This window comes from Pararge aegeria, chromosome 10 (genome assembly GCF_905163445.1).
Source record: "Pararge aegeria chromosome 10, ilParAegt1.1, whole genome shotgun sequence".
NCBI classification, from domain to species: Eukaryota; Metazoa; Arthropoda; class Insecta; order Lepidoptera; family Nymphalidae; genus Pararge; species Pararge aegeria.
The window spans coordinates 16903108-16930457 of NC_053189.1; the positions used below are offsets into that span (position 1 = coordinate 16903108).

A 27350-nucleotide genomic window follows, 5' to 3' on the forward strand; every position below is an offset into this window, starting at 1 on the left:
TTTGTTATCTGTGTTGTGATTTTCCGTGATTAACCTTTCATGCGACCAGGAAGGAAAAGAATTTTCTCTGTGAGATTATCCACAGAATATCCACGTATTACTTTTACATCTGAGTTCTACAATGGTTCTACAGTTTCGTCTATCACAGACGAGGTATTAGAAAAATAGATTGTTATTATCTGTCTGTCTTGAAAATAATTAAAAAATGAGGTACTGACGCCTGTCAATTGACATTTATAGAATTCTAAAATCCATTTTTTAAATAACTTCTAGAATCAGAATTGCGGTTTCCAAAATAAGTACACCTAAATACATACTATCGCCATTTCTTGTGGGGAAATAAAATGTTTTGCTCATTTAATTCTGGATGCTAAATGCTAAACGAGCGTAATCTGCGAGCTTATGCTCTGTAGCACATCGCTTTCATGTGTACAAGAGTTTTATTGATAGTTTTTTGTTGAGTTTGGAGTGTTACAAACTTTTAACCAAAATGACGGTCGACGGTGACGAGAAGAAACCCCAGCGGGATCGTGTGTTTATGGATATTTCGATCGGAGGCCTGCCCTCCGGCCGTATAGTTTTCGAGTTGTATAACGACGTAGCCCCGAAAACCGCGGAGAACTTCCGGGCTCTTTGCGCAGGGGACATGGGTGTGGGGAAGGTTACTGGCAAACCATTAACCTATAAGGTAAATTATTATAGCTAGTTTTCATTTAACAGAACCTGAGTCGCCAACTGATCAACAAAAATAACCTATAACAGTCCACTTTAGTACTAAAGGATTTTCAAATGTAAGGCAAACCCTCAGAGGCCTGGGCCACTGCTATCACCACGTTAGGCAGATGTCTAAAGTCAAAGTCAAAAATATCTTTATTCAAGTACACCCATGGGTGGCACTTTTGTTGCGTACATTACATGAGTATTACACGGTAGTGAGATGATGGTGATAATTATATATGTAAACTTAAAACTAAAGCTACGAGGTTTCCAAACGACTCCTGGTCTAAGAAGAAGCCCGCAACAAACTTAGCTTGATGAGTTGATGATTGCAGAAGATATCAGGAGTAGTACATGATATGCTGCTGCCCATTCTCTGTTACATTCCCTTAGTCTCTAATATATCACCATTAACACATGGCAGTATACTAATAAACTAGAAATTTTTAGTTGTGAATTTATTATAATGATAGTTAGCCCAGAGAAATAATGAGTAGAATCATGATGTAATTGAAATGCACATCAGCTGACGTTTGGTTAGTAGATTCATCATTAAAGAAGAATTGAGGTGTTACAATAAAAACTTTTGTGAGTAAAGTTCATTTGGACTTTTCCTTGTGTGTCTATGACATACCATATTGTAGAAATAAGGATAAATTCAACAACAATAAAATTATGCTACATCAAGCAATTGTAGCGAACCCTCAACCGAATGAATGATTAATGAATTTCCAGTTTAAATGTGGAAGTAACAAATTATGTTTATTGACCAGGGTATGGTATTTCATAGAGTCGTGAAAGACTTTATGATCCAAGGAGGTGACTTTACTAATGCAAATGGAACTGGTGGAGAGTCCATTTACGGTGGCACTTTTGAAGGTTGGTTAACTCACTATTAACTCTTTGTTCACAATATGATTTACTGAGATTTTCTGCCTATTTGAAAGTGAGAAAGTAACTACCATTTGTATGATAAGTGTACTATTAATTAGTTACAATAAGAATATTTTAAAGATATATTTTTATAAGATGGCACTTTTTTGATTTCATACAAGTTCCAGTTAACTTTCATGCTATTGAATAGGTACTCGACCTTAAAAAATTCGTCCTTCTTGATCTTATCATTAGAACAGGTATTATGTACTAGCTGTTGCCCGCGACTTCGTCAGCTTTTGTTTTTGATTTTCGAAAGACATGTGGCATTCAATTTAGGTGTAATTCTACTGATATATTTTAAGTTGTGTATTCTTTTATATAAAAAGTTAGAAAGTAATTATTTAAATTGGTTATGATTTGACGTTATAGTGTAAAATCGTCCAACTCTTTTGTCCCCTCTCCCAAAAGTACTGGGCTTAATTTCGGGATAAAAAGCATCCTATATTACTTCTCATACCTTGAGGAATATGTGTACAAAGTTTCATGATGATCGGTTTAGTAGTTTTTGTGTGAAAGCGTTACAAACAAACTTACTTTCACATTTATTAATATTATTATTATGTATATGCTCATTTATTATGTTCATATGCATAACGCTGACAAAGTAGAATCCAAATTTAATTATTCTTTAATCATATGAAATAGTATATCCATATGAAATAGTTGTTGATTGTCTTAGCCTGTAGTTATTCTTCTTAGTCGTTTCAGTCTTGACAGACTGGTCGTGGTCGTCATCTCGGTGTTGTGGCTCGCTTGACAATACTTCGCCACTCTTCTCTAACGGTTGCCTTTCTTGCGCATTCATGTAGAGGAGCCTCGATTGTAGCCTTCACTTGGTCCGTCCATCTCATCGGTGATCTTCCGCGTGCTCTGGTACCTTCTACTTTACCTTGAACCACAAGTCGCTCAATGGACACGTCATTACGCCTGGACACGTGACCGAAGACACTAAGAATTCGCACTTGAACTGCAGAAGAAAGGCGCTGTTTGATGCTGAGTTCGTCAAGAATTGATTCATTAGTACGGAACATGTTCCAGGTCACTCCCAACATTCTCCTCCAGCACCACATCTCAAGAGCATCTATTCTTTTCTTCTCAGTCTCCCTCAGGGTCCACGTCTCCGAAGCGTAGAAAAATATGGGGAATATCAGTGCTTTAACTAGCCGGATCTTTGTGGCTTTCGTTATATTACGATTCCTCCATATCCTTTGCAACTTGTCCATAGCCGATCTAGACATTGCCATTCGTCTCTTGATCTCGTCAATGCAGCCACCATTATTGGCGATCTGCGCACCTAAATAGATGTACGATTGAACTACATCACAGTTCGCAATTTGTGTTACTTCCGGCGTGTTGTTGTTGATACGGTCGACAATCATCATTTTGGTTTTAGCCCGGTTGATCTTCAGGCCAAATTCTAGACTGATGCTTTCCATCTTTTGCAAGAGATTTTCTATGTAGCGGGCACTAGATGCGAATAGAGTGGTGTCATCCGCGTAGCGCAAGTTGGAAATCTTTAGGCCACCAATTACAACTCCATCTGTCCAGTTTTCTAGAGTGCGTCTCATAATAAGCTCTGTGTATATATTAAACAGAAGTGGCGAGATTATGCATCCTTGACGAACCCCAGCCTTAGGTTGAAAGTGGTTCGAAAATTGGTCATCTGTCTTTACAGATGCAGTACCATCTTCGTAGAGACGCCTAAGTAGATGTACGAGGTGTTTCGGCGTTCCCATTTCCAGTAGAGTCTTCCAGAGCACAGGCCATTTGACAGAATCAAATGCCTTTGTTTGAGTTTGCCTGTAGTTATAAAGCCTGTAATTTTAATGTGATAACAATTTTCTAAAATATAAGAAATTGAGTCTTTAACAGACAGAAACTCAACCTTTAGACCCCTTTAAAACTATTGAAGTTGGGTTTTTTAGATACTATCAAAGTAGAAAGAAAAGGTACTACAATGCCTATGGTTTTGTTCCATAAATACCAATACCATCCTGATGGTGTGTATTGGCTTGCTCTTTTATGTTATGCTCTGTATCTGTATTTTTTGTATGGCTTTGTTAGATGTCTTCTTATCATAAAACTATCCTTACTCTGCAATACTGTTATTAACACCACAAACTTCTCTTGTTTTTTATGGATATCTCCCTCTCTCTGACCAGTTATTTCTTGTTTTCAGATGAATCCTTTGAACTTAAGCATGATAAGCCGTATTTGCTGTCCATGGCTAACAGGGGCAAGGACACAAATGGTTCGCAGTTCTTTATGTAAGTTATAAACGAATTGGGCAATGGTAAGAAAACAATTTTTTTAATTGTATTCTAACATGTTATTTTAAGAAATAATTTGTTCTAAAAAATATTTATTTATTCATAAGACACACCAAAAAAAATTATGTGTTAGAATAACAAATTCTGTCTAATGCCATACAATAATCAATTATAGGTGTATACAGCATTATTATTATGTTACAGAAATATATTATTAAAACTTTCTCTTTGATACAGGATATTTGGATTTTTTCTTTGTCTTTCTATATATCTAAAGAGCCTGCCCCGCTATGGTGCTGCTTCAAGTATTCATCATCATGATTAACAATCTGTTAGCATCCCACTCCAGGACATATGTCTCCAAACAAAATGAGAAGGGTTCTATGCAATAGTCCAGACACCTGTGTGGATTGATCACACACCTTTGAAAACATTATTGAGAACTCAGGCAAGCAGGTTTCCTCACGATTTTTTGGTGTATGCTAGGTTTTGAACTCTGCCCCCCAAACCGATGTTTTAACCATTAGGCTATCACAACTCCAAGTATTATTATAATAAAAATTAATTTGTTTTCGATTTTTTTACCCATCTAATAACAGGGTAAAGGCCCCTGTTAACCTGACTGGGTTGGGTCACTATGTAAGGGCACACATTTATATTTGTGTTGTGTCATAGAACGCAGCCGCGGCGGCGAGCGGCGCGCTATCATTCTTGTTGTGTTCTGTGTGTTGTAGTACAACACAGCCGGCGCCGCATCTCGACAAGTGAGTATTCTTTTAGATTTTGTCTTCTTAAGTCTATGTTCATTGTACATACAATCTTTATGATGACATAGTTGATATTGTACAGTCTATGGGAAGACTGAAAAGTAAGCAATGCACATTTTTAAAATGTTTGCTTTGCCAGTGCAGTTAATATTTCTTATTTAGATTTTAATTATCATGAGCATTATTAATCTAAGTTATCTAGCAAGGTATCAAGATCAATAAGGTTTTAATAAAACGTTTGGAAACGTATGGTATTAGAGCATATTGAAGTCGGCTTTATAATTTTTCCAATTAAGTAGCTTACGGTATTGAATTATACACATACACAAACAGGTTTCCTTGGGAAGTGGAAAAAAAATGCCTATAAACTTAGCAACACTTCAAAGGACATGTAAGGAGCACACAATTTATTTTTGGTTACTATTAAGCTCGGGAAATGAACAGAGCTATCATCGGGAAGTTTGGATGGCGATAACTAAATTCGTCAACTTAAAACTAAAGCTACGGGGGTTCCAAACGCGCCCTGGTTTAAGAAGAAGCCCACAACAAACTTTATTTTTTTTTTGTTATCTAACATTGTCATTTAAACTATTATACTAGGTATAAGTATTAATGAGGTAAAGCGTCCTATTTTCGTGTTGTCGCAGTGTGCACTGTGTGTTCGGCGCGGTGGTGGGCGGTGCGACGCTGGTGCGGCAACTGGAGGCGCTGCCGGTGGACCGCAACGCGCGCCCTCTGCAGGACGTCGCCGTCGCCAACTGCGGCCAGCTCGTGCAGCTCAAACACGGTATGGACACATCTGTATTACGCAGTGGCGCGCATAGAGGGTATGCACAGGGTATGCAGATGATATAACATTTTATTTTATTTTTATTTATTTATTTATTTATTTATTAGGAAGCCAACGTGTATACAATCTATCTTACTAATGTACACATTTAACAATAATAAATAAATAAACATACTACGACAATACACACATCGGTATCTAGCCCCAAAGTAAGCGTAGCTTGTGTTTTGGGTGCTAACTGCTAAGATATCTGTTGAATATTTTTATGAACCTTTTATAACTCTTACTGCAGATTTTCTTCATTTGATATCATCAGCATACCCTGTGCGTATCCTCTATGCACGACACTGTGTATTAGGCTAAGTTGCACCAAAAGTACCAAAAAAATCGCTAAAATATTGTAATTATCTAATGATATATAATACGTTTATTATGAAAAACGTATTTTTATTTATATTTGAAGTAAGATTGGTATTTATTTTCATAAAAAAGAGCAAAATCTCGCCATCCGCCATGACAGGTGAAATGCCGAATTCAAAATGATGACGTCACGCCTATATAAACAATTTTGTACCGATGGAACTTCGGAAATCAAATATTTTGTGACTTCAAACTATTAGATGCTAAGTTTTTTGTTATCAATACCAAAATGAATAATCTTTAGCTATGGAACAAGAACTTACCAAAGCTCTAATTTGCCTATGACGTCACGAGTGTGGCCATGGTACTCGGCGAGCGTTTTCGGGTTGGTTATTTGCAATTTATATCAACAAAGTAGTGTAATAAAAAATATATTTATATGTTTTTATTTCTAACAGCCAAAAAACGCAAGCAGGATAAAAACAAAGAAAAAGAGAGCGGTGAGGAATCGGACCAATCTCATAAGAAAGATAAAAAGAAGAAGAAGGATAAGAAGAAAAAACGGTAAGTTGTTCTCCTATTATATATAAAACGGTAGATTACACATGCGTGCTATGTATATATGGTGTACAATGGAGTATGGATGTGCAACTGAATTATTTTATTTTTTTATTGGTCAACTTGAGAGTAAAACAATTAACGACAACTAGGTCACTCACCTCATCTCAACAGAGTTTATGTGACAAAGTATAGATTAATGATATTCATTTTAAAAACAATTTTTTTATTTTTTATTATTTAAGTTGCAATCACAACCCTACCAGTAGTCAGTACACAACAAAAGAAAACCTCCCGTATTGTTTCCTAGATTTTGTTGCAGCCCTAACTGTAGTGCTTGTTTATTAGTATGTATCATAATCTTCAACAGCATATTCATCTCGCACTGCTGAGTCCTCGTCTCTCAAAAGAGAAGGTTTTAGAGCTTAGACCCACCACGCTACTTCAATGCGGGTTGGTGGGCTCAAACGTCTATTACCACAATTAAGTGATAATTACTGTCACCGCCAACTTTCTAACTGGCTGGTGCTGTAGATTCTATTATAAAAAATACACAGCACCTTTAATTTGGCCTTACCCGGGATTCGAACTCAGTACCTCGTGATCCGTAGTTGAACATACCAACCTCTAGACCAACGTGGCAGTTTAGAACGTGATTAGTATGCCCTTATTACTTGGCAGGCATCAATCCGAGCGGTCCGCTGATGAGGAGCCGCCGGAAGCTCCTTCTCACCCCCTGGTCACCACGTCCAAGATCGACCCCAGAGAAATACCCGAAGTGCCTGCTAATAGATTCCTGATGAGAGGCGGCCGTGACCAGGACAATGACAGGAATGATCCTAGGAGGGACAGGGAAAGGTATAGTATGCTTATATATCTCCACACACATTTACACACACGCGAACACAAACACACATACACACCCCAACACAATATCACATGCATATTTTAACCAACATCCTTCAAAAAGTTATATATGTGGTATAGTATTAAAACAAATACGACAGGGGTCTAATTATTAAATAAAAAAAGGGGGGGGGGATAATTTCGAACAGTGATGCTCGAAATTATTTGGAAATAATTACATTCAGCCGCCTTTCCTAGAAGCAATTTTTTTTTTAAATACTCAGAGCCATTGTCACTCGGGGCGACAATGGCTCTGAGTCGCTGTTTTTAAGTATTATAACTGATTTTTTTTTCAAATTTCAGCTTTAGTACATTTTTGATGTAAGTTTTATATTTTTTGATGTATTATTTTACGAATAACGTCTGTACAATCATATATGAACTTAAAATGAACTTGAAATTATGATATTATCTTGAACTGGAATGTAATTATAAAATATATTAGGATGTGATTCAGATCTGTTTTAGAAATTAAACACGGTGTTTTATCTATTTAGACAATATTTGCGCAAATTTTGCAAAACACAAAAAAGTCAAACAATAAAAAAGTCACGTTTATTAGGATTTGATCGTTTTATGCTATTAAGCATCGATCCGAGTTATTTGTACATATATGAAAGGCACTACACACGGGTATTTAAAATATTTAACGTGTTATATTAGCCACTTAATGATAGGTTACGGTAATGAACCGTGAGCTCGGTAATGATTTTTATACGGTAATGATATATATAAAAAGATGACAAGGTAATGATATAAAAAAATTTAAACGTCTATGTTATAGTTGCGGTCAAGTAAAATATCGTGGGTAAACTTGCATATCTGAGGGTTCATTATAAAGTTCTTATAGGCGTGTGAAGTCTGCCAATCCGGACTAGGCCAGCGTGGTGGACTCCGTCCTAAACTTTTCTCATTCAGAGTCTTCAGAGCTAGTGGCCCGGAAATAGGTTGATGCTTTATAATGATACTATTTTGAACGTAACTTTTGTTTGAAGGATGCGCTATCGCGAACGAGAGCGTCACTCTTACACCCGCAGTGGAAGAATCATAAAGGGACGTGGAGTGTTTGTAAGTATATATAAACTAAATAATGCCAATATAAAAGTATACAACGTGTAACTGAATTACGAATTACTGTTGAAGTGTGCATAACTATGTCTCATAAGGAATCACCCAATCTATGAGTCGAACATCGCTGGAGCGGATCATTTTACGTGTGTTATTTTAATTATTTCTGTATTTCATTTAAATTGAGGATGTTATATATTTACATATTTATTTTTAGTAGATTACATTAATTATGGGTAATGTTATTTAATGTATGTTTATATTTTATTTGTATTTATATGTGATATATATATAAAAATTAATTGCTGTTCGTTAGTCTCACTAAAACTCGAAAAAGGCCGTACCAATTTGGCTACTATCGGTCGTGATATATTCGTGGAAGTCTAAAGAAGGTTTAAACGGTGATAAAAATACTAATTTATATAATTGTTCATACGTGTGCACCGCGACAGGGCAGTACGACGTCTGCGGTATCCGCTAGTATGTGATATATATATTTTATAATATATATATTTTATAGTCATATATTTTATTTATATATTGCACCACAAAAAACATAGAAAAGAGGTGTTTTTTCCTTTAAATGCCTTTGGTTGCCTGGAAGAAATCCCTATGTAGCGATAACGCCACCAAATTTTACTCTCTTGCTCTATGTTTAATTCTCTGTAACTACTTTTTTTCTCTTGTGTGCGATAAAAGTAGTAAGTTACTGTAAAAATAATAAATTAAAAAAGCTTATTTAATACAAACGAATTCAAAACATTTTAAGTGTTTACTTATGACAACCCTAATGAAGATAAAAGACCGACACGCGCATACGCTACGCCACACGGGGCGCACCATAATATTTTTTTCCGTAAAAACTGGCTTTGGCTTAATCAAAAACTGTTTAACATCCAAACGATGTTCCTATAATGATTAAGTAAAAAACTAAATCGGAAAAAAAAAAGTTATCAGGCATTTCCATACCTTATTAGATATCATTGAATTGTGACAAAATGTAATCTTTACTAGTATTATAAATGCGAATATGTGTGTTGTTTGCGTGTTTGTTTTATCGTTACTCTACGTCCTTCCGACTAAATCTATGCCAAAAATGAAGCTGAATGGGCGTGACGGAACGACAAACTAACACAAACAACACACACTTTCTATAATACTAGCTTTTGCCCGCGACTTAGCTCACATTGAGTTCAATTTTTGATTTGGTAAATTTTAACTATAGAGGTTTAAAAAAATGTCTTAGAAGAATATGAACGTGAATTACTAATCAGAAACTTTCATATAAACTTTCATCCCCTATCTGATGCTTCTGGAGTTGGAATTTTTAAAATTTCTGAAACACGTATTTCTTTATGTTTCAAGTTTCAACAACGAAAGTAACTTGAAAAATAAATTGATAAATGAAGGATTTTATACAAACTTTCATCCCCCATTTAACCCTCTTGAACTTGAGTTGAGCTGTGCGTTGATCGATCAGTCAGTCAATCAGTCACCTTTGCCTTTTATATATGTATAGATTAGTAGGGATAGTGTATGGGGTCAGGTGACTTGTTAAAAGTACTGGTTTGTTTTTATAGCGCTACCGCACGCCGTCTCGTTCTCGGTCGCGCTCTCGCTCGGCGACGCCACCCCACTGGCGCCAGGCCCAGCGACGTATCGTCAAACTGGCACACTTGGAGGTAAAGCCATAATTTTACACATGCATCCAATTAAAAAAAAAAATCTTTTTCTTGGGAATATGTGAAAAGGAAGGTCTTAAATAAAAATACTATAATTTAAGAGCTGTCAATTAAGTATACAATCCGTAAACTATAACTTGTCCCCTATATATACAAAGTGTAACCAAATTACGAAATAATGTTGAAGAATGAATTCGTATATTTGAGGAATCACCCTGTAAAAATATTAAATGAAAAGAAGCACATTTATTTTTCCGTACAAAGGAATTCAAAACATTCCAAGTGTTTACTTGTGACAACCCTATTTTAGATAGAAGACCGTCACGGGCATAGTACCTACGCCACGCGACGCGTACCTTATAAAGTGACAGGAGTCACATGATTTTAATTTTGCATGTGATGTTAGGGCTGTATCTGATTTCTTTCAGTGAAAACTAATGGACGCTAGTTTAGAGATTTGCGTACAAAAGATTTGATACCAATATTAAAGTATTTTTTTTCAACAGATGGACAGAGAACAGCCAGAGCAGGGCTTGCAAAAGAGCAGGCCTATTGAAAAGCTACCTAACAGTAAGTTCGACATCCGCCTTCCCCAGTAAGCTTTCCATTTCATAGGAGAGACGGTTTCAACGCATAAAAGACCCACCACGTTGCTCAAATGCGGATTTGTGGGCTTTAACGACTATTATCACAAGTTAGTAATACAATAGCTGGCTTTCCGAGGTATGCGGTATTGACACCTGGTTCTAACTCCGGCCTAGTACTAAAAGTTCTTTAACAGAAAAAACGCGATTTCTAATAATTTTTGGCCCGACCCTGGATTCGAATCCAAGATCGTGACGCATTGTTGAACATACTGAGAACTAGATCAACGGGGAAGTTGGCCAACAGTGATTTATCGATAACACATTTACATAGTTGAAGCTTTTTATTGAAACATCGAATTTGAACTGAAATATTTGGCTGGTACCCGAATATTTTAAATTCTACTAGTAATTCCAGAGATTATTACTACAACACAAACAAAAAAGCTTAATTGTTGCGGGTCCCCTCCCACAATGAGAAGGGGTTAAGGCCGTACCTCCACCATGCTGGCCTAGTGCGGATCGGCGGCCTCCACACACCTTTCAGAACATTATCGAGAACTCTCAGCATGCAGGTTTCCTTACGATGTTTTCCTTCACCGCAAGTGATATTTTAATTACTTCAAACGCACGTAACTTTGGATAAAAGTGCGTGGCGAGGGAGGGGAGTAGTGATAGCGCATTGGGCAGGATCTTGACTTCCCTTTCGGGGGCCATAGTTCAAATATTCAACGTAAGACTGTTGAAGAGGTGAGTACCGAACCCGGTCCCCTCTAAAGACAGGCCGAAGACCTAACCACTGGACTATCTATATCCGCTTCAATATAGCTATACATATAAGAATGAATGAAATTATATGTATATATTAAATTAATTAAAATAAAATAAGTAATTCACACTGTAGATGCGAAAAGTCTGAACGTTAGCCTACAAGAGACTTCTTAAGATGTCTTCTATCTCATTCTCTCCTCTCTCAAATGTATGTCATTGTTTCTATATAAATATTTTTTATTGCAGTAGAGGGTGAGGAGGGCACTCCGGAAAGACCTCCGGAGAAAGAGGAGGGCGAATGTGATACACCTGTAGGCAAGTATTATATTGTGATCAGAACTGGCGTGTACTCCATAAAAGGTCATTTAAAAATAGGGTATTAAACTTTATGGAACATTTCTAGCAACATATATTTGTCAAACCTTAAAAACTTATTAATTCATGTAGGTCTATCACAGGCACTTATGAAGCGTTCATACATATAATATGTTTACACAATTGTAAGGGGGTGGTGATAACTTCGTTCGCCAACTTAAATCTAAAGCTACGAGGGTTTCAAACGCGCCCTGGTCTAAGAAGAGCCCACAACAAACTTAGCCGGGTAATTTTTTATTTGTTATTACCATCTCACAGTAAATTTTTACGCTATGAAGTTAGAACAATTCAAACCCAAGCTTTTTTATCTTTTAAGTTATCCTTAACGTTATAAAAGGATTTTTCTGTAAGCTTGCGTTTTATATAAAGTTACTTAAAGTAGTAAATAAAAACTAAAGCAGTGCTTCACTCAAAAACTATTAGCGTTTCGGCTTCACAGATGAATCTCAGAGACAGTAAATAATGTACCTCTAAAGCATGTAAAGTAATTTATTTATCTGGCGAAGCGTCGTGCCGATGGTCAATTCTGTCAGATGAGACGTCAAGGATGAAGTGGAAAATGGATGTCAACGGCAACGTCCGCTTCACCACGTACCCGATGAATCGCGTTTATTCCGCGTAATCCAGTATTTCTTTATGATAGATATACTAGAAATGTGATCAATGATTTCCTAATAGAATAGAATTTGTTTATTTGCCAGAACTACACAAACAGACTTACATACGGAGTAACTTATTTTTTTTTTTTTTATTAATTTTAAATGCATATAAAAATTTTCGGAATCGACAGGATTTGAACCTGCGACTAGCAATCGCGGCGTGAGCGCTTTCTCCAATTAAGCTACGGCTCTCCTACCGTCGATGCCGAAATTAGTATATGCCTTTCAAATCAGTCTTATGTGTCAGTGCGACTGTAGCGTCATCTAGTAGGAAAGTAGGAAAAAATCGCAGAACAAAAGCTGTTTGTATTACTGTAAACGAATACAGGACGAGAGCTTTCTGCCATTTTTTTATTTAAACCTGTATAATAAATGCTAATAATAAAAGTTTTTTGTGAATAGAAAAATAATTGTTGTAAATAAATTTACACCTCAGTAACTTCACTTCTTTTTTTACTTAGACTTTTTTCAGTTAAGTATACCGAAATACTGAATACTAGTACGAGTGCCGAGTGTGGGATATTGCTACGTATGTTTATTCATTCTATCGTGTAAAAGTTAACTGCAACTTATATGGTATCGGAAGAGCGCCATCTATTGACAAATCTTTAACTAACCCGCGATCGAATAAGTTAGCGTTGGTATCTCACACTTGGCCCTCTGGAGTACAAAACCCTCGTTGCACGAATATGACCTTTTACTTCATTGTCACAGTTAAACCCAGTGATCTAGATATGGTCTTATTTTAGTATTAAGTTAAACCCATAGCCAAAATGTTATTAAACGCTGTTGTAACGGTTTTTTTTAAATAAAGAAATAAATTACTCTGGTTTTTATTCTATAGTAGTTCGTGACCCCAATTGACCTTAACTCAGCTGATATTATGGTTGTCACCGCGTAATTTTTTATCTATACTATGTATATCCCACGAAAAAGTGGTTCGTTATCTCGAATGAGTGTAATACCCCATCAGCATAGTAGTTCTAACTAGCCTTGTATTCGTATCACCATATATGCATAAAAGCACTGCCTGTTAAAATATGTCTTTGATAATAACACTTTCTTTTTACAGACACATCGCGTAATGAAAGAATTGACTATAACGCACTCGACTTTGAGGAGGAGGTTGAACACGATGGTAAGTTTTTATATCGGCTTTTGGTACCCTCGTAGCTTTAGTCTCAGTTTACGAATATGGTTATCGCCATCATCTCACTTCCATGTATCTACTTATTTTTATTATAATGTAGGTACGCACCCAATGTACACTGTGGAGAGTACATTGCGGAAGATATGTTTGGTGCGGTGTATAAAAAATGAACAAGTTTTAAATGACACCGTACAGATTCTCCTGTTTTTCGCGGAGCATAGCAAGTTTAGCTTAATGTTTATTGTATACATTTATAAAGAAATGGTTGTCCGCTTTACACACATATTTGTCGACTTTATATATAACTAGCGCTCCCTCGCGACTTCGGCCGCGTATAAGTCAACCTTAAAATATAGACATATGCTGTCGCGAACTTTTCAAATGGAATAACTTTGTCATACATGATTTCATCGAAACTTAAACCGAGCGCACGCAGCGACAGCTCTTAAAAGGAAAAATGAATCCGATTTTTAAAAGAAAGAAAGAAAAAAACTTTTATTTGGATATACACACACTAGAATTAAAATACAACTTATAGTCTACACAAGAATTATAGGCACGGTGTGATTCCAAAATGGTCTTCACTCAGCATGTTTGCAGTGCCTATTAAAGACACAGCGCTGATCTTCCGTGAAGCCAGACGTGATTATTTGCTTATTTTGTAACATTCTTAATTTGTGCTATGCTACTATTGGGCTTAGCGTGTATGATATATAGCCTATAGCCTTCCTCGATGAATGGGCTATCCAACACTGAAAGAGTTTTTCAAATCGCAATAGTTCCTGAGATAATCGCGTTCAAGTAAACGAACAAACTCTACAGCTTTATATATAAGATGTTAATCAACAGACGATCGAGATCTTGCTTACAAACGCAAGCCGGCTCGCAAAAGGCCTACGCAAAAGCACTGGACTGGCGGGGAACGCGCCGATATGTTGGCGAGAGCGCTGGGCGTCAATCCAAAGCAGCGGTAAGATCAAAGATAAATCGATCCCAAGCAGAAGTAGTTCCGCGTACTGATGCCAGATCGGTATACCAGTTGCCACCACCCCTGGTTTTCCCGCGGGTGTCGTACGAGGTGATAATATCGGTATAGTATATGCATCTAGAATCCTGAGTGTAGCGACAGTTTTAGGGGCGCCAAACGAAGGCGTCTTTCTTTAACCCTTAATGCATTATAACACAGCCTAGTATTGAAAGGTCAAGTTCATCAATCCATCCTATAAACTTAGCGGGTAAGTAATGTTGTACTGAAGTCCCTAGAGGCTTTTATGATTTGAATAAGGAACATCGCGCACGTCGTTTCTTTACAAAAATCTGTTCTTTCTAATATCGCTATCTCGCTCTAACTCACGAGAGCCTGTGAAGCATGACTATAAAAAATGTGTGAGTCGTCAAGGGGCGTCTGGCAGATGCAAACCATCGATATTGTTTTCTATAAGTTATATGAACAATTGACGACAGGAATCAGATATTGCATAATGAAAAGATAAAGCATTCAAAATTTGTTCCACAAATAAAAAAAAAAGTACAACCGAATGGATAACCTCTCCTATTTTTTAGTCCGTTAATAATTATTTATTTATTTATACTCTTTATTTGTACACCACTCACAAAAACGAGAAAAAAAAAGAACAAACACATGAAAAATGAAGCAGGATTCAAAAGGCGGCCTCAGCGCTAAGTAGCGATCTCTGCCAGGCAACCTTAGGATTAGGAAAACTAAAAAGAAAACTAATAGGTGTTTTATTTTGTAATAATGACTGTTTTATTACAAAATTAATATTAATAAAATATAAATTAAATTAATATTAATTTTTATTGTGACATGCGAAATACAAAAATTTAATCATACAGCGTGGCGAATCGTCGCCGCGGCCTGTGTCGCCACGCCAACAATCAGGTTTACCCTCCGCTTATAGATGTTTCACATCAAAAAAATCCAAAACTTAATTTTATTGCCCCGCGAGGTGTTAAAAGTAGTCCCTCGGGGCTTTTATGATTTGAATAAGGAACATCGCGCACGGCGTTCTGAATAAAATCTGTTCATTCTAATATTGCTATCTCGCTCTAACTCACCAGAGGCCCGTGAGCACGCAAAAATCCCTCCAAAACTTGATTTTATTGCCACGCGAGGTGTGAAAAGTAGAGTATTTAACTCAAGTTTAAAGCTCCCTTCGTTTTGGGCGTCCCTCACTACACACAGGATTCTAAATGCAACACTTTCGCTTCGCTTTGAAGTTACTCTAATATCCAGCGGCGTGCACTTCATACATGCACAAAAGCACTGCCTATACTAAAATTGTTATATATCACGTAAAGGAGGAAATTGTTTGCCGTTTTATGCAATATTCGTGCTGTATGCATACCCTGGTAAATAACTGGGGGCACGCCACTGCTAATATCCCTCGTTTGCTTGAGATCTATCCCGACGTCCGTAGATCTATAACGTAAGACCCCTTGTTGAACAAACTCTTAATGGCTACAGTTATAGTATTACATATATTATGGTACAGCAGTGGCGTGCATAGGGGGTATGCAAATGAAGAAAATCTCCAGTACGAGTTATGCAAAAATTAAGGATAGAAGGAGTACTCTATGCACTTCACTGTGGTACAGGCATGCTTGTAGAAAAACTGTCGTTGTAGCAATATAGTATGTCATATTTATTTCCATATGATAAACCATCTTTTCGTTCTTATTTTCTATACAGCATTCACTTTTAGTGATAAGGCCGCCTTTGCACCCTAGCACTATTACCTTGTATTTTTCCTATTGTGTTGTGTCGCAATAAAGTTTTTCTATACTATTCCATTCTTTCAATGTTTCACATATTTTGGATACATTCACTAGACTAAAAGTACTCCTTGAAAATATTTCTTCTTCACTAAAAATCTTAATTATATATTATCTGTGTGTCGCAGGGAATCGCTTACCAGAGACATAAGTATCAGAGATTCTAGAGACACCAGGGAAAACAGAGACAACAGAGAAACCAGAGAGTATCGCGAACCCAAACGCCGCGAAGGTCTAGCTTCCGCTGTGAGCTATGCAGTGCCTAAGCTATCCTCCGCTATCAACTCAGTGACCCCGGATGACCAGATGGTCGAATCGCCAAAGGATGACGACAACAAGGGCTATGATCCTTTCAGCCTTTTGCGCAGTCAGTTCACCAGGAATAAGGAAAAGAAGGATGTTGGGTAAGTTTTAATTTGAGTTAATTCTTCGGTAGATTCCAGATATTCTAGGTTTCAATAAGGTTAACTTTCCTTCGATAGGGTTATTTCCAACACAATGCGTGTTTCATCTATAACGTTTTATTTGCGACTTACTTGCATTCTTTTTTATTTTTTTCAATTCACGCGTCGCCATCTAGCCTCAAAGTAAGCGTAGCTTGTGTTATTGGTACTAAGATGACTGATGAATATTTTTTATGAATAATATACATAAATACTTATAATAAACATATAAACACCCAGACACTGAATAACATTCAGGTTCATCACACAAACACTCAGAAAGCAGGATCGCTGCCTCCTGCGCCAATCGGCTGTCGTCGAGAATGCACAATTTAATACGGGTTATTGATACTCAATTAAATAGATACTTCTCAACTAATTACATAGATATACCAGAGATTGTAATAGACAGGTAGTTCTAGACACTAAGGATGTTTAGCAGTTAAGTATCGGAAATCCTGAAAGCGCAAAATGGAATCTGTTTTTTTCGAACTTACGGTTAACCTTAACTTCAAGTTAATTATATATCGATAAATCTCGATATATGTGAACATATAGGAACATTTAGTAATTTTTATTGCTTTTATGATAATTCAATGTCTGTTTTTGTATAGGAAAGAAATTCCTCTGGAAAGACGTGAAAAAGAGAGACCGAAAGAGGACGACAGACGTGATAGATATAGGAGTGAAAGAGGTCGCCAACATTCCTCATTCCAACACGATGATCGAAGTAATATTGATGATAGACCAGAATATACGAGATATGATTCGGAGAGAGATGTTCGCGATCGCAAACAATATGAAAATGAAGGTGATAAAGATAAAGATCGTTTCAAAAGTTCAGGAACCAAGGAACGGAAAGATAAGTCTTACAATAGAAGTGAGAAAAGAACGTCGCAAGAAGTTGAAAAAGGAGATGACTCCAAAGATATATCTGATAAACGTGAGAAAGATGTGTCGAAAGATAAAGACAAAAAACTTAAAAATAAAAGTGAAAATCGTGAGAGATCAACTGAGAGAAAAGCAAAACGCGATAAATCTAAAGATAACGAAGAAAGAAGAGAAAAATCTGAAGATGGAAATAAGAAGAGAGAAAAATCATCAGAAAAACGTGATAGGTCAAGAGAAAGAGACGATACATCAAGAGAGAGAAACGAGAAAAGAGAACGCTCTCATGAAAGAGACAAGCGTGACAAATCTCAGGAAAGAGGTAGCCAAAGAGATGTAGATGAGAAATCTAAAGATAAGAGTGAGAAATCAAGAGAAAAGGACGGTAGGCTACAATCTAGAATCAAAGAGAGCAGGTGGGATAATACGCGGGATAAATCTGGGGACAGGGAAGAAAAATCCAAGGAAAGGTATGTAATATCACCTTAAGATCTTATTTCACCAAGCACTTTAGCGACCCGTTAGATTTGTCAAGTATTTAACTTTCCTGACGGGGCGCTAATTGCTACTGTAAAGATCCGTTAAATATACAGGATTAAATAAAAACACCAGAAAGCTCTCAGCCTGTAGTTGTTTACATTAAGACTGACATATTTTGTTCGACGACTATGAATATTCAATATTTTACATAATTTAATATTTTTTTTTATTTTACTCTGTAATTTAACATCGGTAAAATCGCGTGAACCACGACTCTATCGTGTTGTCTCTAACTCGACTACGCGGCTCTGTCGAGTCACATGTATATGGTTTAACAGTCAGTCTCTTTACATAAGTTACGTGTTTTTTCATCTTTCTTTAAAGGATTAGAACAAACGTTGTTAGTTTTAATTATAGCAACTACAAGGCTTAAGAGGTTTCTGTTTTTTTTTATTAAACCCTGTATAACAGATGATTGTGGTGAGTTCCTTCTTAAAGATTGGTATATTTTATGGTATAGTTTAGCTAAAGACCACTAAATATTGGCTATTCGCATACAAAAGATTTATCTGTTATTTATTTTCTTTGCTCAACTTAATATAAATATTAAAACATAAAATAACACAATATAATCTTCATTCGTTATTTAATAATCATCGTTGTAGCTCGCTAAGCCCCATTGGTACAGTTTTAAGGGTAAAATGGTTCTATAAATCACAGGATTGGAATTACTATTAGCATTAAACATGTTTGTTTCATTCATTCAATATAGCAACGAAAACCGGGACAGGTCCCGAGAAAAGGAAGTACGTTCCAGGGAAAGGAAGAGCAAGTGGGACAAATATGAGGATAAGAGAGAGGGATCGAGCGAGAAGGCGGATAAAGGAGATGGCAAGGCTAATTCCTCTAAGGAGAGGTGATTTTAGATTTTTAAACCTAGTACCTTCTAAAATTTGATTGTCACGAATGCTATCTATTTCTTTTAACTTTTTTTTTATTTACAAAGAAAGAAAGCAATAATGAAGTCTGTGAGCAGTGAAAGCGGCGATAGCCCAGTGGTTAGGACTCCAGCTTCAATTCCAGGAGGCAGAGTTCGAATTACAGCACGCACCTCAAACTTTTCTAAGTTATGTGCGTTTTGAGTAATTAAAATATCACTTGCTTCAACGTTAAAGGAAAACATCTTGCATGCCTGAGTGCTCTACATAATGTTCTCAAAGTTGTGTGGTGTCCACCAATCCGCACTGGGTGAGCGTGGTGGGCTCCAAAACTGAGAGTTCTCCGTAATGTTCTCAGAGGAGTGTGAAGTCCACCAATGTCAATTATTGTGCGTGGTGGAGTACGGCCTAAACCCTTCTCATTGTGGGAAGGGACGATATGATGATGAAGTCTAGTTTGGAGCGTGCTTGCCTAGGTAATATATATTGGATAGAAGATGGCGTTACTTTGCGGAAATCCACGATAAATTATGAAAATTAAGTTTAATTTGCTATACTCCGCGAAAAGTAGATCTTCGGCAATGTACCCTCTACGTACGTTTTGCTCCGAAACCGGAGCATCCTCCGGAGATGTTGGCTTTACAATGCAACAGTTGTTCATTGTAAAGTCAACATCTCCTAAGGATGCTCCGGTTTTGCTGAAGATCTGTTTGGCATACAAACATTTTCTTGTTGTGGGAATCAAACCCACGGCCCTGGACTCGGAAAGTATGGTCACCGCCAGTCTGCTGTCAACTGTATATATATATTTAGTATAGCGATAGAGGTGAGAGTAACTAACCTTTTCCACAGGTCAAGTTCGAGTAATCGCGACCGGAAGAGTCAAGAAAATCCAGAAAAAGGTGACAAAACGAAGGTACTCACAAAGATAATTTAACAATTTATCAACGCACAATACAATTTATCAACGCACAACACAATTTATCAACGCACAATACAATTTATCAACGAATAATTTAAATTTATCAAAAAAGTCAACGGCAATGAAAAATATGCCCGTTTTCACAAAACCTAGGAAAAACCCTAATCGGATGCCCACTGATTAAGGACTATTTCCTAGACAAATAAAAACGTTTCACGAACTCTTATGTGTTGTTTTTTATAATTTAGGAGGAAGAAAGAGACGAAGCTCGAAAAGAGTTGATGGAGATAGTAAGACTCATCAAGTCCAGACAGAAGCAGAGGGAAAACAAAGCTACAGGTAAATATTTTAAAGTACCGAACCCTCTATATGGTTGGAGGCTTCTGTCGTGGCTAGTTACCACCCTAACGATAAAGACGTGCCGCTAAGCGATTCTGCGTTCCGGTACGATGTCGTGTAGAAACATATTCGGTGTATGGTTTAAATATAACTACAATCAGGTTAGCCTGTTACCATTTTAGACTGCATTATCATTTACCACCAGGTGAGATTACAGTTAAAGGCAGTCTAACTTGTAGTGTAATGAAATAAAAATAAGAACTTTATTCCGTACGGTGATAGTGACCACTTAATAGTATCGTGGGTTCGATTCCCACAACTTTAAAATGTTTGTGTGATGAACATGAATGTTTTTCAGTGTCTGGGTGTTTATATGTATTTTATAAGTACAGTCAAAATCTGTTATAACGACATCGAAGGGACTACTCATATTTAGTCGTGAAATCCGATAGTTGTAACAACCAGAGAAGAAGATAATACATTTATGTAATACGCGATTTTTCTTCGATATTGATTTGTTTTCTTTTTTGCGACATGTTACAATTTTCACAGTTAATTCAACATGTTTTGGTGCGTCTTGTGTAAAGATAAGTAACAAACTGACTTAAGAGATATGACGAAGCGGGCCTTGAGGCTACGGCATGCATGTGCTTTGTTTCTAAGAATTAGTTTACTTTTACGATAATAGCCATTGACCATTATACTGTGCCAGATGTGAACAGTATCCAACTGTTACCTATTCAAATTGTTTACAATACAGCTGAACCGGTCGTTCTACAGATATAATTTTCAGAAAACATTAACCAAATGTGGTCGCTTAATGCGGTATGTCGTAGTAAACAATGTCGTAAAAACCAATGTTTTCCGATAAGGCGGTCACATACAGCATTCAGCCAGGACCTTTAATTTTGGTCAATTAAACTGGTATGTTGTTCTAAACGATGTCGCCATAAACGGTTTTGACTGTATTTATGTATTTATTTATTTATTTATTAGGTCTACCAGCGATTTCACATAAATAAAAATAATATTCCTTATCATATATACATTACACAGAGTACTCAAAACCATTTAAAGGTAAACAATGCATGCTAATTTCGCTTATGACCTAACAATTTTCAAAAAGAATCAATAGAAATGAATAAAAAAACAACAAAAGCCGAAACAGTTACAAACGGAAAAAACTAAATTATTATTATAATTTAGTTTTTTAAAGAAGTTATGATTAAAATTAAAATTAGAACTTTGTTTAACTAATCCACATACTAAAGAGACATTATAAAAAATAAACAATGATTAAGAAATAGAAGTTACTAAAATATAAATATAAAGTAACAGAAAGTATACTATTAAACTGTAGTATGTAAACTACTATGACTGACTGATTAAGTTACTGATGATAACTTTACGAAAAGTGCTATGCGAGTTGTTAATGTCAATTGATTGACTGAATTTATTGTATAATTTACATAACCGAGGGATAGTCGAGTTTGCATATATTATTATTGCTTATATGTATATTATTCATTACCTAAAAAAAAAACATCATTCATCTTAGTACCCATAACACAAGCTACGCTTACTTTGGGGCTAGATGGCGATGTGTGTATTGTCGTAGTATATTTATTTATTTATTTGATTTATCATCATCATCATATCAACTCATTACCAGCCAACTACAAGGCACGGGTCTCCTCCTACAATGTGAAAGGTTAGGGCCGTAGTCCACCATGCTGGCCCAATGCGGATTAGTGGGTTTCACACGCCTTTGAGAACATTGTGGAGAACTCTCAAGCATGCAGGTTGCCCCGTTATGTTTGCCTTCACCGTTGAACCAAGTGATATTTTTATTACTAGAATAAAAAATGCGCACATAACTCCGACAACATAGAGGTGTTCCGTACTCGGTGCCTGTAAAAACCTTTAAAAAATTCCATCACGGCTTTTAATTTTTTTTTTTTTTTTTTTTGTATTTAATGTTTAATATATTATGTATTATGTATTATTTTATTTGTGTAATCTAGTTTAAATTTTAGTATGTAGTTATTAGTATGTATTTTTTTTTAATATGCACAACCTGCAGTATGTTATCCTTTTGTTTTCCTTATCCAAAGGTTGCCTGGAAGAGATCGCTACAAAGCGATAAGGCCGCCTTCTTCTGTCTGTGTTTTCTTTTATTCTTCTTCTGTATTTTTATTTGTGTGCAAATAAAGAGTATAAATAAATAAAATTAAATTAAAAATGTCATCATTATCACCTTCATCACTTCAACCAATTGACGTCATAAGTCTTTTGTAGCGAGTTCCGAAATCCACCGGGCCCGGGCCGCTTGTTTCCAGCGGCTCTCTGCGACTCGTTTGATGTCATCTGTCCACCTCGTTAAGGGCCGACCTAAGCTGCGATTACCGGTGCGGGGTCGCCATTCCAGCACCTTAAGACCCCAACGTCCATCGGTTCTCCGAGCTATGTGCTCTGCCCATTGCCTCTTCAGCTTCGCAAATCGCGTTTATATATTTCAATTTCAATTTCTTTATTTGCAGATTGAGTTACATAGTTGGTGGGTACAATAGTATAATAATGCTACAATCGCCATCGATTGGCATGCAAATTAGATTTCTTAAAAACTATGTCTTTACAATTCCCATTAAAATAAAGTATTTAATCAAATAATAATAACAATATATAACCAATCTGTTATTAAAAATATTTCCTATGTCCAGTTCTATAAAATGTCACATAAATATTCTTTAATAGCTTAATATCGTTAGATAATTTAAGTAAGAAGTCTTTAATTTTACGTTTGAATGATATAGGTTCAGGTTTCTGTCCGCCAATGATTTATGATTTGATCATGTAGAGATGCTCCTAGCATGGCTCTCTCCTTCGTCCGCTGAGTGACTCTAAGCCTTCTTATGAGGCCCATAGTACCACGTTTCAGCAGTGGCGGGCATACAGGGTGTGCACAGGCGTATTGCGAAACTCCCTAAAAAAGACCTATGTCCAGCAGTGGACGTCAATTGGTTGAAATGATGATGACGATGACCTGTATATATATATAACCTTTTTCGCGTTGACCTGTAGGGGGCGTGAGTAAGAAACCCCGCTCTAAAAGCAGGTCGGCCGATCGCGAGGAAGAAAAGTCTCGAAGACGTCGATCCTCGGAACGCGGTAGACGCAGCCGTAGTAGGTGCGTATGACTTTATATATTAAGCGTCCACGTTGGTCTAGTGGTGATCAAATTCTACTGCAGATCACTTTGTTTTGGCTTCGATCACCGGGTCGGGCCATAGGACGGTAGGGGTTTTCTATCATGAAATTTTTAATACAAACCCGGTACAAAAATTACTGGGATTTACTGAATCGTAGATTTTTTGTATACAGATAACCTTTTAAACTATTAAAAATCTTATAATTTTTATAAGTGTAGTTAGTACCTACACTTGGAGGGATTATACATTTTGCAGTCGTTGCCTTTGCCTTTTTTATCAGTATTAACTGATAAAAAAGGCATATACTAATTTCGGCATCGGCGCTAGTAGTGCCTCTCGCTTAATTGGCCAAAGCGCTCAGGCCGCGATTGCCAGAGAATCGCAGGTTCATATCCTGTCGGTTCCGTAAATCATATGCGTTTTAAAAATTTATAAATTTTATAATTCCACCAAGCGGAAAAACTTTAATAAAAAAATACAAAATTGTTAATAATCTATGTAGTCTCACAATCACAGCGAAAAAATATATGTTATTTTTGAACATATTTCTGATCATCATCACCATATCAACCCATTCCCGGCCCACTACAGGGCAAGTGTCTCCTAAAACAATGAGAAGGGATTAAGGCCGTAGTCCACCACGCTGGCCCAGTGCAGGTTGGTGGACTCCACACTCCTTTAGGAACATTATCGAGAACTCAGGCATGCAGGTTTCCTCACGATGTTTTTCTTCACCGTTATAGCAAGTGATATTTGAATTAATTAAAACGCAAATATCTTAAAATTGTTAGTGGCGTGCTGGGATTCGAACTCCCCAACTGGGCAATCACAGCCTCTGATTAAATAAAATCGATTCATTATGAATGTATCTTGTACTTTCACAGAGGAAACCGGCCCCGCCGCTCACGAAGTCCTCGCTCTCGCCGCACCAGACGATCTTCGTCCTCCAACTAACCATGATGCGGAAAAAAAGTTCTTACTTAAAATAGCGCATCCATCACATATACAATGTGTAACAGAATTAAGAAATAATGTTGAAGGATGCATAAGTATATTTCATAAAGAATCAAAATATGAAAATATTAAATCAATGGAAGCATATTTATTTTTCCATACAAACGAATTCAAAACATTCTAAGTGTTTACTTATGACAACCCTATTGGAGATGAAAGACCGACACGCGCATAATACATACGTTACGAGATGCATACCTAATAAAGTGCCAGGGGTCAAATGATTTAAATTTTGCATGTGATGTTAAAGCTGTTTATGATTGTTTTTCAGTAAAAACAATGGTAGTGGTTTATTCAAAAACTATTAGGTTTTTGGCTTCACAGATAAGTCTTAGAGAAAGTACACAATGTTCTTCTAAAGCCTGCGAAGTATTATGTCGGTTTTCATTTATCATTCCTTATGAATTATACTTATGCATCCATGGAATATTATTTCGTAATTTTTCTACACGTATATTTACTTTACAAAATAGAAGAAAAGTTGTACTTTATTAGATTAAAAGAGTACAAGAGTTGTAGGTTCTCGATAAAAGACAACAGAGTTAAACACTGTGTTTTTTTTATCGTCCAACATTGACAGCCCCTTTTTAAGTTAAATTAAGTAAATCAATTTATTTTGTAACAACTGCAATGGATTTATTTGACACCGTCGACGCACCGCGCTGCTGACACCCGACATAGGATGCTTCTTAAACACCAAACTATTATAATTTTTAAATATTTTTTTTGTTTATTATTAGACGAATGAAGATAATTATTGACCTTGGGTATTTGGTCATTATTGTACGATTTTAATAAAATCACCGTGTAAACTCTGTCAATTAAGTTAAGTTAAAAGAGGCAAACAATCTTGACATATCTTTTAATCAAAACACTAATATACAAAATTATAAAATGAAATATACTATACTATACTATAATAAGTTGTAAGGTTTTTTGGAGTAATATTCACATTGATATTAAGATAAATGAATATTTTAATATTAATAAAAAGATATCTTAAGATTGTTGTTTAATACTTATAAAATTTGAAGTATAGGTACTTTATTTAAACAGAAATAAACATACATATAAGTACTTTGTTGCACCCGTACAGAGTCGTAGGTTCCGTACTGACGCGTACGGACTAGGTACTTTATTAATTTAGAAGAGTGAAGGTAGTTAAATAAAAAAGTTAAGATACTAAAATTATAATAGTACCAATTTTACATAGTCCCTTATATAATTTAGGGGTCTATTAAAGTTATAGTGAATGGAATTTAGTTCATCAAAACAATAAGCAAATATTAGGTACAAAATTCAAATCATGTTTTTACTATTAAAAAAAAAATATGCAGAAAGCAAATGAAACGCGCAATTTTAATTTAGAATTTCGGTGGACTCATTGGAATCACACCAGTCATCCTTTTTTTTTTTGCTAATTTGTTTTAACTTTTAAGTTGACGCTATATGTGACGCCTCTTCTAAACAGTGCACGTGGTTAATTTGACAAATAAACAATCAACCGACCGCTCAACCAACTAACCGACCGACTGACCGACCTACCGCCCAACCAACCAACCATAAACTCAGCCAACTCAGTTATGTCTATATATAATGTACTAAAAATATATCGTGATGCGAAATTTCCGGCTTTTACAATCATATGTTTGGAAGAGGCATATTGAAATTATGATTTGTCTGTAGCTTATTCATACATTACAGCGCGTAAAAAATACAATGCATTTCTCTGTTTAAAAAAAACATAATTTGACGTCGTATACACATGTTTCACTCTGCACACGCATGTCATCATACCTACAGAGGCGAAACCCGATATCGGTGATTATTTAGTCGATTTTCGATTATTCACAATAATGCGCGTGTTGCTTTGCTTTAATTGTGTAATATTCCCTTTAGAGTAATTTCTTATAGGTTTAAAACAAATAATTATAACTTCGATTGACCGACCAATGCGGTTTGTTAAATGGTGCAAGCAGCGCCTTGTCAATTTCTTTCTTATCCTTGCGTTTCTTTGTTATTATTGTTTTGTGTTTACGTTTAATTTTGACTAACACTATCGTAGGATAATATTAAACCATGCGGCCGCTGTTAGAGTCGCTATCTTAATAGCAGTGCTATCAAAGACAAGTTTCTGTGCTGTAAATAATAACAATAACACGCAGTTTATATTATCATGTGACAATATGCCGATGATTTCACATTTAAGTGAACCTTGCGGTTGCGTGCTGTAATGTGCGATCAGCATTAAGTTAAAATAATATTTGTTAAGACGGATGTAAAATTTATATTATAATTTAACAAATCTACTTTATTAAGTAGTATTACCTCTTTAATAATTTACATCGACAATAGTCTTAGCGCAAATTGGTGTTATCTTATTAAAAGCAAACAACATTGAAATAATTTACTTATAATTGTTTCTTTACTTTGAGATTTAAAATGCCAAAAATATGATAATCATGCTTTTACGCTAATAGCATCGGATCACACAATAGGAGGTACGCTTCAACCAATGCTAGAAGTAGATTAGGCGCGAAAATGAAAATTCTCTTAAAAAATTTACCTTTACGGAAACATTGATGTAACTTATGAAAGTGGTAAATTTTTTTTGTTTATAGTACTGTACCTAACTTCTTAGCAATAAGGTATGATAATTTAAGATAATCTATGCGTCCACCTGATCCGCAGTTGGGTGAAAGTTAACGACCAATCACAAGTCGAGTCT

At 36.1% G+C, this 27350-nt stretch overlaps 1 protein-coding gene across 1 annotated transcript; it reads left to right on the plus strand.

The window, feature by feature from the left end:
- Positions 1 to 227: 227 nt before the first annotated feature.
- Positions 228 to 24717, plus strand: LOC120626890 (peptidyl-prolyl cis-trans isomerase G-like). The gene is made up of 20 exons (XM_039894674.1): positions 228 to 688; positions 1491 to 1596; positions 3833 to 3920; positions 4658 to 4687; positions 5338 to 5477; positions 6299 to 6404; positions 7080 to 7256; positions 8300 to 8372; positions 9953 to 10054; positions 10561 to 10624; positions 11656 to 11724; positions 13516 to 13581; positions 14443 to 14563; positions 16518 to 16793; positions 17447 to 18190; positions 18973 to 19116; positions 19991 to 20054; positions 20309 to 20399; positions 23481 to 23586; positions 24493 to 24717. The coding sequence occupies exons 1-20, from the start codon at positions 491 to 493 to the stop codon at positions 24560 to 24562; spliced, it is 2835 nt and encodes a 944-aa protein (XP_039750608.1). The 5' UTR covers positions 228 to 490; the 3' UTR covers positions 24563 to 24717.
- Positions 24718 to 27350: the final 2633 nt, after the last annotated feature.